The sequence below is a fragment of the Caloenas nicobarica genome, chromosome 10 (assembly GCF_036013445.1).
Source record: "Caloenas nicobarica isolate bCalNic1 chromosome 10, bCalNic1.hap1, whole genome shotgun sequence".
Taxonomy (NCBI): Eukaryota; Metazoa; Chordata; class Aves; order Columbiformes; family Columbidae; genus Caloenas; species Caloenas nicobarica.
Genome location: NC_088254.1, coordinates 9,642,150 through 9,656,932, shown reverse-complemented (window position 1 = coordinate 9,656,932; position 14,783 = coordinate 9,642,150). Strand labels below are relative to the sequence as shown.

At 44.6% G+C, this 14,783-nt stretch overlaps 1 protein-coding gene across 1 annotated transcript in view; it reads right to left on the bottom strand.

The window, feature by feature from the left end:
* RFX7 (regulatory factor X7) overlaps nucleotides 1–10,515 on the bottom strand; it is a 46,279-nt gene extending 35,764 nt beyond the window's left edge. The window contains 1 exon segment of the mRNA XM_065641909.1: nucleotides 10,163–10,515. Within this exon segment, the coding sequence (XP_065497981.1) occupies nucleotides 10,163–10,308 (146 nt within the window). The 5' untranslated portion in view covers nucleotides 10,309–10,515.
* Between the last annotated feature and the right edge of the window lie 4,268 nt (nucleotides 10,516–14,783).

Here is a 14,783-nt window from a genome sequence, read left to right as displayed (position 1 = left end):
CAATCTAAATATTATTTTTTAATTAACCTACAAGTTTCACCGACTTGAACATACAAATGATGGTACATGAACCTCACTTCCTTAATCCCTCCAAGCAAAGTAAGCATCTAGCAAGGAAAAGATGCAGTCCATGGGGATATCTGCAATGAAAGGTAAATAGGGACTGCTTAAACTTATTGGTACTAAACAAAACCAAAAAAGTTATCTTGTTTTTCATATTTATTCTCAGCCTGAGAGATCAATAGTATTACAATTTTTTAACCATTATTAACCAGGAAAATTGACTATTCATAGTGGACATTCAGGTATATATCTACGGGGTAATCAGACACCTAACTGCTACTTGGAAGTAAGGAATAACAGAGCGTTGTCTGAATATCTTCGTGGATCAGGGACTGACTTTTATAAGTTACCAAATCTTCAGGATCAGCATTTTAGCATCTTTTGCATGATAAAATTATAATTTATAAGATTAATTTTTACCCGAAATTTCACTCTAAACTGCATCTAGACAAACTTTCATCCAATGTAATTAAATGCACACAAACCAGCATTTCAAAATTACTGTAAAAAGAAATAAAAGTGCTTTTTCTTATGTCTTCAGCACATTCATTGATTACTTGGGATTTTTTTATTTGATTCAGTAAGCTACCTCTACTTGTTAAATACAACTGATGGTTTCTGTCCAAATTATCCCATTCCACACTTTTAGAACTAGACCCATCAATCCCACTTCATTCACTTGATGAATGGAAGATGCAAATATGCAAATACACTTTTCTCTTGGCTGCCAATTAATTTCTCAACTTTTTATGAGTTAATCATTGAACTATACCACTGGAATCACGCATAATGAAGGTAATTCTGCAGAAAAGTCTCCTGGAGCCAATAGCTGACTTAGCTCTCCAGCACACTGCGGTTCCAGGTGTGCAGCTTACTATTACTGCCGGTGAGTAATTTAACTGTCTTTTAAATATCAACTAATTTATTTCGTTTACATGACCACTAATAGCAATGTAGGCCCTAATACAACTTGTTGTTTAAAATGCTAACAGGTTTAATTAAAAAAAAAATCAAACCATAAAGAAAATAGGCAAACTTCTTATGTACCCTTAATGAAAGGAACACCGTACTTTGTCAGAGGTTGGATAAAAGCTTCCTGTGGCACCGTCTCTTAAGTCCCGCAAGACTATTTCCAAACTATTTTTGGCCTTTGCTTCAGACAGTCCCATGGCAGCAGAAAGAGCTGCAGCTTTCAGGCAAGGGCTGCGCACCAGCTGGCTGATCTCGACATTCATGTAATTAGCACGAGGATCATGGAGCGATCATTTACCTTTCATTGAGAAACACTGCGAGAAGCACAAAGCATCTGAATATGAAGATAACATGGGAGACGGCAGTTGTAGGGGGAGGATGCTGTGTAAGTACCAGGAGGCACAGCTCACTTGAGCAGGGCACCCGTCCCTCGCGGGTGCAGCAGGGACACCCACACCAGAGCTGCCACAGCACGCCCGGCCCCGAAGCAGAAGCCTCAAGTGCCACTTTCAGGTTGCCTCCAGAAGCACCTTGCCCAGCTCTTCCCTTGGCTTAATAAGCATCCAAGTCTCTCAAGTACTTTTCTCCACTGAATTAGCAATAAAACTAGCACGTGGTTCTGAAGGATGGAGTTGTCCCTATTTTTCAAAGCAGATTAAAAAAGCACTTAAAATTCCATCCACAAAAAAAAAAATTAAATAAACGTTAAAACTTTTCAATTTACAGGCCTTCAAACAGTTACCACTTGCTGTAGTGAGTAACTGTCTTTTAAGTCTGTGTTTTAATACAGCACACAGGAGTATTTTCACTGAAGTTACAAAGACTACTCCAAGTATTTTCAGTTGGTTTCTAAACAAGGGCAAGAAGAAGGTGAGGAAAATGCAGCAGAACAAATTGCACATCTTACTATCCAGCACATCTTGATCACAAGCTAATTCTTGTTTTTCTGAGGGTTGCTTGAGGCAGACACGGCCACACAACCTCATACTAAGAAGTTCCAATAGTCTGTATCACTGACAGTTTTTAAAATAATTTAAATCACTGCTTTAAAGGCAACCAAAGTAATGAACTGTAATTCTTGCCGTCCCATGCAATCCAAGTTTTTAATTGACAGGAGTCCCAACAACCTTATAATGGCACTTAGGAATCTTTGACTGGGAAACACAGATTGCCTCCATGCCTGTGAGACCATCCATCAAAAAGGACAGCGATAAATCACAGACTTTGACATTTAACCTTTAATTTCCTCTCTGGGGGAGATACGAAGATGCTTCATTTAATAAATGAGTTATTCCCAGGAACAAGATTTTCTTCCCAAACTTGAAGTACCTGACAATCAGTAAGTGATACCAACCCAAGCCAGCTCCAGGAAAAAACTAAGCAGGACCCCTTGCTCTGGAGGAGCACAGGCGCACCCTGAGAGACCCACATCTGTAGATGCACCCCCTGCCTCTGCAATCACCATGCACTGTGTCCTGCAGTGTGTTTATAGGTTATAATCAGAAAAAAATAAGAGCTCACATGGCCTGAGCGCTATGTAAAGACCCATCCTGGGTCCCGCCTGCAGCAACACCCGGCCTTCTCCGCCCTCCGACTGGTACAATGTCCTACAATGTCGCTGCAGCAACCACGAGCAACCGAAAACAAGCAATGGGGAAAATATTCGGGAAGTTTCAAATGTTTTTTCCACTGTCTTAATGATTAAACATTCAACAACAGAAAACACTTGGCAGCTTACTGAAAGCCTGTTGATGGCACAGCAGCCGATAACCAGCATCCTACTTGATGACGGATAATCCTTTTTCCATTAAATCAAGAAAGCATTAAAATTGAGATACCAGCTAACTCCATTTAGAACAAAACAAACCAAACCCTCAAAATTCCCAAAGATCTCAGGGAACACAACAAAACACCCCAGTGCTTTCAGAATTTTTAGATGTTTTTGGAGGATTCTTCTCACTGGCTTGAAAGTACCAATTTGTGCTGGCCTTCTGGTTGGGCTCTTTCTGGGTGACAGAGCACCCGCTGCATTTTCATCTATTCAATTTACCTTTTGAATCACCTACTGATAACTTTTCACACATACAGTCCAGCATTCTATCTGGACTGCTCCAGAGGCAAGCTAGAAAGCTACCTTCATCTTCTCACCTTCACAGTTTAAAAATAAGGAGTTCCTTTTTTGTCTATGAGGTTCTGTAATATTAGATATTAGAAAGACTTGAACCAAAAATCCAAATTTGGATCCTGATCTGAATTTTGCAGCTCTGGCCTCTCTCCAAATACTTCTGTTTGGCAAGCGGCAAAGTGGAGTAACAAGAGAAGGCAACATACATAAGTTATAGGATCTGTATAAAAACATCAAGCTCAACCCCTGCTCTCAAAACTACACATAACACACGCACACAAAAATACTAACAAAACCACCCCCAGCCCCAATTAATTAAAAGATTAATCAGTGCTTCAGTAGAAATCTGATCACCCAAACCTGAGCAGTACTGCCATCTCACCCAGTTATTTTTTCTGATTAACTTATATGGCACCCAAAAAATTGTGGGGGGGCAGTTCTAAGTGTTCTTTTCGGGTAGACATTTGGACTCCCACCCGACAATGGCATCCACAAACACACAAATCAAACAGGACTGCCCCAAATGGCAAGCGACCCAGCTACGGAGGCCTGGGATGACACTCCTGCAATTCTGTACTTATTAAGAGCTCATTAGAAATGCTGCTCTGAATCACAATGTCACACCGTCTGACTTACTTCAACGAAGGGAACTCCTGCGGTGGAAAGCAAAATGTTTATGACACAAGGAATTGCATATGTTTGATGCTGGAAAGTCAACAATTTAATGCACCCCTATGCATTTTAAATGAACAGCAGTAAAACTTAGCCAAACCTTTTATTACTTGGATATTGAGGTTTTTTCTCATATACTTTATTAGATCCTATTGTTTCAAGACACACAGACAAACAGAACGCAGGAGCAAGAGTGAAAAAAATCCACGCTTCCTGAAAGCACATTTACAAAGATCTTTTTTCTGCAAAGCTATTCCATCCAACTCAGCGCCAGGATATTCAATAAAACCTCAACTCCATTCTCAAAAGGTTACATAAAGGTTAGCGTTCATTTTACTCAGGTTTATTTTCTAACCTTGCAAAAATGCCTGTGGACCAAATTGGCTTCCACACCTGCTGACCTAGAAACTCTACCACTGTGGTGGCCGTGCCCCGGTTTGGAAAGTTGCTTCTCCTCCCACGCCGATCTGGCAGTGCCGGTTGCTGACCTGCCTGATCCCGGCACGGGGGGCAGCTTCCCCACCAGCAACAGGATGCATTTCAGCAGGGAACAGTACATGCTTTTTTAAGCCGCTTTGGTGAGAAGCAATTCTTCCCTGGGGGCTTCCCTCCAAAAGGAGGGTTACTTCCATACAGGAATGTGTGGTCATAGATAAAGGGTGTACCTGGACCTTGTTCAACAGAATGGAAGATCTCCAAAACAACCCACGGAGGGGATGGAGCGGCCATCCTCCAGGAAAATAAATCAGGTTGAAAAAAATGACAAACGGTGTAGGATTTATTTCACCCGATTCGAGAGATCTGCACCACAGATGGTTTCACCCTGGCATGCAGTTTAGAATTTCTTTATAGTAAGAGAAAAATCAGGCAAATAAAGTGATCAGATGGATTGTTTTATGGGAACGTCTTCTGTAGGAGATGGCCCTCACCTCAGAAGTGCATTTTTCTCCACGATGGCTACAAAGGAGCTACCTCGATCAACTTGTACAGAAACAGATGGAGTCAAATGAAACAAATACCACTTTCTGTTCCTATCCATTTGGGGAAGCAGAGTGTGAAGGAGAATGACACGCTGCTAAATGCTCTGCCCAAGGAAGCCTGACCTCCCCTGAAATCATCAAGAACTACTCTAAAATATGGGCCACAGCTCAATTTTTTCCTACGTATTTGACAGCTTATACACCACACCGGGAAATACATTCAGGACAGGCAAGTCTCACCATCACCTGTGAACAATGGAACCATAAAGCCTGGGAAAACTGACTTAGGGACAAGAAATTTTTGCAGTTTTACACAGGATCTCTTAGCCAAGAGCCTCAAAGTACTTTTTCAAAGGAGGTAAACACATTTCTGACATTACATAGACGTAGTGAAGTGAGTGCAGCCTGTATGCCTGTCAATGATAATTATCAGCTCTTCCTCACAATACTTGGTAGTCTGTTATTGAAGAACTACAAGATTTGTTTCCCATCTCCAACAATGAATTAATCAGGATGAAGGAGGGAACAGTGGCTGGTGCATTTGGGGCCGGGGACACAGGATAACCACAAAGAGTCTGTAATCAGTTACGAGAAACCTGAAGTTCAAGTCAATTTTGACAGATCATTTAACAAAATATAGAGGTTTTTTCCCTTTGCTCTTACGCCCTTTCTCCCTCTCCCGAGCTACAGAAAATTGAAAGAAGAATAAATGCAGATGGACTGGTCTACAGATTAAACCAAACTGACTCAAAGAAATCTGAGTTTTTAAAAATACATAAAGGGTGTTACAGGAATTTCAACCACAGAAGAAAACTACCAGAAAAGGTGTTTGCACCTGCATTTGCAAAGAGCCTGAAATACATACCCCTAGAGCTTCTCTCTCCACTGTCAGGTATTCTGTTAAAAATATCAAGACCATCGATCATTTTTTCTGCTGACCTAACCACACAAATAAGTAGCAATTCCTATTATGAAAAATTTCAATGGCATTTCCCAAATTGTGGAACATCTGCTCTGCCAACAGCTAAGTGACGATCCACACTTGCTGACAATGCCTAATGAGGAGTGATGGATGCGATTGCGGGAGGGAGCAGGAATTATTTAAGTCATAAGAAAGAACAGAGTCTTCCAAAGATTTTAAAATATTGGTGTTATGAACAGCTGATTTGGTTTTCTAGCATGATACCAAGAGCCCAAAACTAACAAGGGCACAAGTCATCTCCTACTCCCCCTTCAACAGGAGACAAACAGGGCCTTAGGACACATAATTTTGGCACTGTGCAGCCTAGCTCATGTGGTTTTCCAATACTGCTAGCTAGAAGAGTGATCTGAGGACAAAAAATATGGATCTCAAACCCACACCCACATCCAGCTGAAACGGCTGCAAAAGCAACGGTTTGTCTTTGCCACTCCATGCCACCCGGTCTTCAGCCTGGTTTACACAGGAGCTATTGGGGAGGGGGAGGAGAGAAATTAATCTCTCAAGCAGAATTATTATATTCAAATCCTAATAGATGCCTTTGAGACAAAAAGAGCCAAGATGCAGGCAAGGTGAAAGAAGCTGAGGCCAACCCGCACGCAGATGCAAGCACGAGATCACTCTTTACAACAGTAAGCAAGCACTCATTGAGGAATCATCACCAGTTACTCACAACAGCGAGCAAGAAAACAAACGCATCTGTTCCTACAGTGTTTGCTGCTACAGACTGGATTTTAGATTAATACAGTGAGCAGAGGGATTAAATTGCCTAGAATTGTTGGTCTTTCTCTTTCATGCCAGCAAGAGCAGACTCTGAGCCGACACCTTCCTCCCTCGGTCATCTCCGCACCTCAGTCCTTGTGCCACACTGCTTCTACATACGAACATCACTGGCTGTCTTCGGCCACAGGATATTCTTTGGCAACTTGATGTAATATTGAGTAGACTGTGTCTTCACCACCACGTGTTTGTGTACAGAAATATCATATACAAATAACACATGTTTGGAAATACAGTACCCTCACCCGAAGGAACTAATTGAAACCCCATTAGTCTATAGGCTCAGACAGCTGACTGGAGAGGTTTTCCTGCCTCGGGCTCTAACGTCTGGACAAAAAGCTATTAATAAATATGAAAGCTTTAATGAATCTAGAGGGAAATAAAATCAGGCAGATTAAGGCCCAGTGGCCAGCCGAGACCAGGGCAACTCACAAACCCACCCAACCTGACACTAATCAGCCCGGCTGGGCTTCCAAAGATGTGTTCTCCCGTCTAGACTGCTAATCCGTCAATGGGAAAAGACATCTAATATTATTTCTGCCTATTTCATTGACACCGTAAGAACACATCCTCAGCAACTCATGTACACAGCATGAAACAAAACAAGACACCACTTTGCTGGATGTGTACAAGTAGGGCAGACAGGAAAGAAATACAGTTGGACAGTGATGAACTCCAATTATTGTAACCAAATGAACTTCAATTATTGTAACCAAACAGCAGTTAAATACCTGTATGTGATATTACAATGCAAATAAATACTTCCTGATTTGTTTTTAAGCACAGCTAAGTAACTCCTTTATCTTCTCCACCTCAGTCCAAACTAATGGTCACTTTATATGCAAAAAAATGACCAAAAACCCAAACCAAACATGAAACCCAGACTGGACTCCTAGCAAGCACATTTTTAAGTCTTCAGTACATATGTTGACCACGTCTGCAATTTTAACCAGCAGGACTTAACCTGTTGTTTCATTTTAAGGCACTCAACATGTTCACAATTACTCGAGCTACTTCTATCAAACTACATTTAAATTTCATAAACAGAATAAATTAAGCATGAGTTGAGACAACTAATAACTCATTGTTCCGTGCGAGGTCTGCATCACACACTATATTTATATTCATCTGTAGAGTGGAAGGACAAGCACAGGCTTGTTTGTGATCCTCAAGTCCAGTATTTCAGTAGCTGCTATATTTTGCTATACTACTGTTTTCATTGACAAGACAATTGGAAGACTGAAACCATTCTTAAAAAAAAAAAAACACGAACAACACCAAACACACACAAACAGAAAACAATGAACTAAAAACATCCAGTATGCACAAATCTGTAGGAGAAAAGGCGGGGCGGGGGCGGGGGGGGGACGGAAACAATACGGAAGAGTACTAATCTAGATGTGCTAAACGCTTTGGGAAGCAGAGGAATTGAACAGGCCAACCTGCCAGCTGACACAACTGGCATGGCAGGGGAAGAGCAGAGGAAGAGGAGGGAAGGCAGAGAAGAGGAAGCTCTCTCTGCACATTACACCTAGTCCCTGTTAACAATAGAGCACTACCATTTTCACAAGCAGCCTTCCACAATCTCTCCCACTGTTTATCACCAGCACACAGCACCTGCTGAACAGAACAGCAGATCCAAACTGCAACTACAGAAGGAGACTTTCCACTGTTTACTCCGAGTGTGGAATGCACGACTTCCCTGGCAATGCTCCTCATCCTTGCTGCTCACAAACAACCACCACATCTACGTGAAGATGCAAATTAACATTAAACTCCAGCTTGAAATGAAGACCACTTGATTGCAATACAGAAACACAGAATTTCTAGTAGTTCCAGACAAAAGATTTTAAGTTATCACAGAAAAGGTTTTATTATAAAAAATAACCTTATCTTCAAATACTGCATTTCACCAGTAGAACCTGCAGGGAATGGATACTGCCTGCGAGCAGCAAGGAAGTGGCAGTACGGTGCAGGAAGTGAGTTCCAGGGAGGAACAGTCCTGCGGAGGAGAGGAACGGCTGTCAAAGTAGCAGGAGACAGGGCTGCAAGGTGCTGCCAACACCTCTGCTGGTCACAGGCACTTGGCACCAGGAGAGCCACCTACACCCCCAAAACGCTGCATTCCTTTGTACCCAGCGCGGGCTCGGGCTACTCATCAAGTTTACCTGAACTAAATGAGCAGCTTTCATTTAAAAGGTTAACATACACCCTCTTTTTCCTTGAAAAGAAAAGCCATAAGAAAAGCAGAGGTTTTACTTAGTAGCCATTTTGTCTTCAACTTGGACATGATACCTAATCTGGACGCAATGTAAACATGTTCTCTGAGGCTCGTTTCCAAACAGCACGTTCATGGAAAGAGAAGAAAATATAAAAAGGCCATCACTAAATACCATAATAAATTAGGAGGGTGTGAAGATTGTGTGATCTAAACAGACAGGAAATTCTGCAGTTCGTATTCCTTCTCTGGGTCACATTGCAGAGAAAACCAAAACAAAAGGTAGCAAGTGTGGATTAAGGACAATGAATTATTATTTACTGTTTAAATTAAAAAAAAAACCCAGCCAACAACCAAACAACAAATGCAAATTCGGTATGCCTTACAGTAAAAGCATATGAAGAAAAAATTATATTTAGATTCTTTCTTTTATAGCTACATCAGTCCAACCATAAAATCTAACTGTAATATGGAGCAATATGCAAGCTAGATCAGTATGTTTTTATGAGGACGAGCACATGTATGTAAATATATATATGGTATGTATATATAAAGGAAAACATTACGTATGAGCAACCTATATTTATAACTCCCAACTTTCACAATACTTTATCAGCCCTCTCAGCCGAAAGCAGCTTTTAAAAACATACAGAAAATATAAATGCTACAACAGGCTCTTGCAGATATTTTTTTAAAAGCAGAATATTTTATTTGCAGGGCAAGCTGAACTCAATCTACCTCCTTGGAATGCACACAAAATAAATATTCTTAAATAAAATGTTGCTTTACTACGAATTTTGTTTCTATTTTTAGAAAAACAAAACAAAACGGATTCCTGTGCTGAAACTTGCAAACCAGCACCACAAGTTTCAGTCAAAATTGCATTTCAATCGCCAGACTGGAAACTCAGAAGCACAGAGGTTTACAGGAAGGCTGGAAAAACGCACCCTTACTGCAACGCTCTGCACTCCTTGCTGCATCAACACTGTGCTGGGGGGTCTCATGTGAACGTCAATAAAAAAACCAGAGGGCCGTATAAGATGCCGAGTAATTAAAATGCCCTCAGCAGGTGAGCCTGCACCCGCCCGCCCGAGGAGCGCACACGCAGGCAGCACACGGGAGGCTGCCTCCCGCCTGGAAAATAACAAGCACCGGGCACGGCAGCAGCCGCGCGCCCCGGCCCGCCCAGCCGGCGCACCTGACCGCGGCCACGCGTGTTTTCCGCGCGGAAGGGGGGACGGGACCGGGAGGGGGTGGCAGGCGGCTCCGCGCTTCCTGGCACAAAGGGGCCGCGCCCCCCCCCGCGCCCGCTCCGCTCCCCCCCCCCGTGCACCCGAGCGCCGGCCCGGGGCGCAGCGGGGCCCGGCCCTTACCAGATGGAGCTGCGGATCTTGTGCTGCAGCGCGCTGGCCTCGCAGCCCTGCAGCCCCGGCACCAGGGCCGGCAGGGCCCCGCCGGGCGCGGGGGTGCCGGCGAGCCGCCGCGGCGGCTGCCCCTCCGGCTGCTGCTCCTCGGCCATGGGGGCGCGGGGACGCGGAGCGGCGCTGGGCGCACTAGGCCTCTGCCGCAGCCCTTGAGTGAGTCGCCTTCCCCCGCTGCCCGGGGGACATCACGGGCGGAGAGCCGAGCCGCGTCCCGCCGCTACGCCGCAGGATGGCGAGCCCGGCCCTCGGCAAGGCGCATGGCGGCCCGGCCGCCGCCCCCGCGCAGGGTCGCTCCGCGCTCCCCCGCTTCGCAGCACCTGGCCCGGCCCGCCCCGCGCCGCCGCCGCTCCTCGCCCCGCGGCCGCCGTGCCCGCCCGGGCGCCGAGTGCGCAGGCTCGGCGCTGCCCGAGCAGACGGGCCGCCCCGCGCCGCCGCCGGGGAGGGGGCCGGGGCCGGGGGCGCGGCCGGCGGCGGCGAGCCGGAGCCGGGGCGGTGGGGGCGGCCCCTCCGGTAGCCCCGGGCCGCGGCCTGCGGGCCCCCGCCGCGGGGTGGTGGGCTCCTCCCGGGGCGGCCCGGCTCTGCGGGGATGGCCCCCGCTGCGCGCCCGCGGCGAAAATAACACATATGTGTGTGTGTACGGTTTTTATAGATAGAGATATATATAATACACGTAGCTGTGCATGATTTACATAGGGTGCACCGAGCGCGGAGCTGCGCACTGAGACACGTGAAGCTGCGGCAGCATTACATCAGCGGGCTGCACCGCAGCCGCCCGGCTCCTCCCGGGGGCTCCTGCACCTTCCCCGGCCTCACACCTCGGGCAGCGCTCCTGAAGTGCTCGTTTGTTAAAAAAAAAAATGAATTCCTCGGTGCTCACACGACCCTGAGGAAGGCAGCCGTGGCACGGGGCGGTGGCAGGGCCACCCCTTGTCATCTGCCTTCCTGTGTGTCCCCTGCGCATCAGTGGGGTCGGTGGTGCCATTAGTCCCACGGGCCTTTACCCCCAGCTTTCATGAACAGCAAGGGCGGCTCAGCCTTCCCCTGTGTTGCCCCTCTTTTCCCAATCACTCAAATTCTGGTAGCATTCTGATGGGAATTCACAACTGTTGGGCTCAGCCCACTGGGGCAGCACATGGCAAAGGGATGGAGGCGCAGGTACCCTTTCTGACAGCGGTACGCAAGGAAGGAGGACTGACCTCCGTACGCCGATCATAGAAGATGTGGGCCTGAAGATGACTAATAATGTAAATACACACATGGAGACAGGGCATTGCTAAATTTAGGAGATGAGCATTTGTAAATCACTATGTCACCAACCAAAGAGAGACTTCAAAAATACCTGCGTCTTCACTTAAGTTTCCACTGCTCCAAAATCAGAACATTAATGGCTATGACAATGATGGTGATTTTTTTCTCCTTATAAATCCTCTCATCAGAACCACAAAAACTAAGTTCTCTTGTTCCTGCCTCTTATTAAAAGCATTTTAAAAATTTAATTGGAAATTTCTGAAGGGCATCCAAAAAAAAAAAAAAAAAGAGAAAAATACAAGTAAAAATTGTAATCAGAAGTAAACAGAGAAGTAATCCATTTTAGATCCCTAACTGCTATGCTTCTTGCAGGAAAACTACATCAATAAGCATGTTAACTGGCACAGGAAGACAGAGGTGAATGTCCTTGGTGATATTTTCTAGTTTTGTGGCAATTTCCACTTAATACCAATAGTATTAACACAGCCAGGGTTCAGGGTTGCCTCTATTGAGATCTTTTGTTGGACCCTGTGACATCTGACTGTCCAGAGCTTAACCCATGGGGATCCCAGACCTAAAAATGTTCTGGCCAGTGTGTATGTATCAGTCCCAGACTAAAATCAATGGGCCTACACACCAGAATAAAGTTCAACAGATGTGCATCAATGTCACAGGATCATAGTCTGTTACAATAAATTGGAAAAATATACATCATTTCAGTGTTGCTTTCAGTCTAAACCAGGAACTGAAAGACAAATTTATTATTTAGTTCGTAATCAATTTAGTTCCCAGAATGTGATTAAATTGACACAGAGATTAAATAAGTGGGCTAGACTCCAGGTTGCATTTTTGTGGTGGAAGTGGTCACTGGGCCTCAAAAGCTATGTCTGTACTTCCATGTCTCACCATCAAGTCAGCTTTAAAACAAAACAAAACAAAACAAAACAAAAGACAACAAAATACATCACTACTTTTTCTGTGGTTTTTCGGTGTGAAGCCTTTGAAGTGTTAGTCAGTTTCTGTTACTGGCTTTCAGTAGCAGGCCCGAAATAAGATGGCATAGAGGCCCAAAATAGGATCAGGGTCCCATTTTGTGTAAAGAAGATATTTCCTCCTCAGGCTGAGCAGTAAAGAAAAGTTTAACATTTTTTCCCCAGCATGATACTTGAAATAAATGGGGCTGTGTTGTGTACAGCTAGAGCAGAGGCCCACACTCTGCTCTTCAAGAGCCATTTTTGTATTAGGAGTAATTCCCCCTCGGTGCTTTCCTGGTGTTCCCTCAGTGCGACGGAGCACAGGGTTTGGCGCAGGTTTGTTACGTGCCTGTTTAACGCCTACTGAGGAATTTTTCGCTTTATGCAGTAGGTAGGCCCATGAACAGAGGGCATTTTAGCTGACTCCTGTGCAAAGTGGCTGAAAGAAAAATGGTGGCATCTTACAGGCAGTTTAGTTGGTTATATACAACTAAAGCAAAGAACAAACAGATCCAGAATAGTTGCGTAAGCAAAGAACTTGTGCTGACAGAATTAACTTGAAGACACTGAGGAGAATCGTTTGACAAACCTGAACTCAGATGGACTGACTGATGACCTCCAGGGAATGTCCACCGAGGACCATGACAACCATCTGCTGGAGTTCTTGCACCTAACGGCTCTGAACACCTTTGCGTGATGCAGAGGTTGAGCTCCTGGCCAGCACTGTATAACAAACACACAAAAAGTAATACAAAGGAGTTAGTATTGAGTCACATTACTGTAAATGAAGGCACGTATGAAAGTTTAAGCCTGTCAGAAACCTGACCAGTATTTGCAGGACCAGGATCTTACTTGTTTTTTTCCATTTTCCAAATGTACGCTTTGACGGAAGAGCGCAGCAGCTGAGCTCAGAGCAGGTAGGCCGGGGGCTTTCTGCCCTCCTCTCCCCTTCTGCAGACAGATTTTGCTCATCTAGAAACTGATGTTGCTGTATTAGACACTAAAATTCCTGTCTCTTCTAACTCAAAACACTGTAAGTCTGCTGTACCAGACAGATATATTCATTAGAGGATGATCTTGAAAAGAGAAAGGAAGAGCCAGCTGTCTGCACAAAGACAATCTCCACCGTGTGGTCCTGTGACAGATAGGAGCTAACTCCATTTTGCTAGGTTAATTCCAAAAGTTGTGTTTATTTTCCCTCCATTTCTGGAGCTTAGGATCTAACACAAGCCCTCTCGGTGGGGAAAAGTTGTGCTTTAATGATATCTAACCTATTTTCCAGGATTTTCTTTACCGTACTTCAGCGTGGCTTTGTTTTGTTTTTTCGTTCCCTGTTATGAATTGTCTCTGACAGTTGGGGAATACAGCGTTTCAAGCTTTCAAGGAGGAATGTCTCGCTGCCCTTTCTCCAGCAAGCAGCCAGACTGAGGGGAGGGAGTTCTTCCCGCTCGCCCGTCCGTGGAGAGGGATCTGCCACCTCTTGCCTAGCACAGGGCCAGAGACCTGCACGCTCAGACACTAACCCAAGGTATGAGGCAGATAAATAATGAAATCTCACTGTCTTTATCCTCGAGACAAACATAAAATATATTCTGTGAGGATAATTGACTTTAAAGGCTTGCTAAAAAAATACACTTTCCAAAAGCTTTAAACACTGGTTCAGTGAACTCCATTTTGATGCCTTTTTGCAACTCTCCTTCCCTGGTGATATCTGTCTCCGTGTATCCTGAGCTGTGCCCAAGACATCTCCCTCTGGTTCTCTTTGTTTTGTTACCTCCATTCGTGCATAGCACCTGTAAAACGAAAGTGCGATAACTAGTAATTCACCTAATCAATTTTAATGGATACTTTGGCTTTTATGGTTTCAATTATTAAAAACAAAACCAAAAAGTTTACCTAGGAAATCTCCAAACTGATATCATACCAACTGACAGGAGAAACCAGGCTGTTTTCAAACCTGGTAGTGAGAAGGGAGCTATTTTAATGATAATGAAAGCCTGCTTGACCGGGAGTTTGCCAAGCTTTGCTGGATCTTGCAGCATGTGTTTGAAGCGGGTGCAAGGGTTGTGCGGTGGGCAGCATCGCGACCTGGCAAATAATGGGAAACATTAAAAAAAAAGGTAGGGAAGTCTGAGGTAGGCCCTGTGATCACATGTCCTTCTCCAGCAAAGAAAGACTATTACCTACCACTCTAAGTAGTTGTAGAAGCAGTTTTCTTGGCAACCACAGTTCCAGTTGTCTGCTTTGCCATCCATTTAGTCATTTGTATCTCTGCAAGGCAGTTTTAAGGCACTAATGAAATGGGTATGGAGCCCTTACTCTGTGCAGATGTCGATGATCATCAGGTG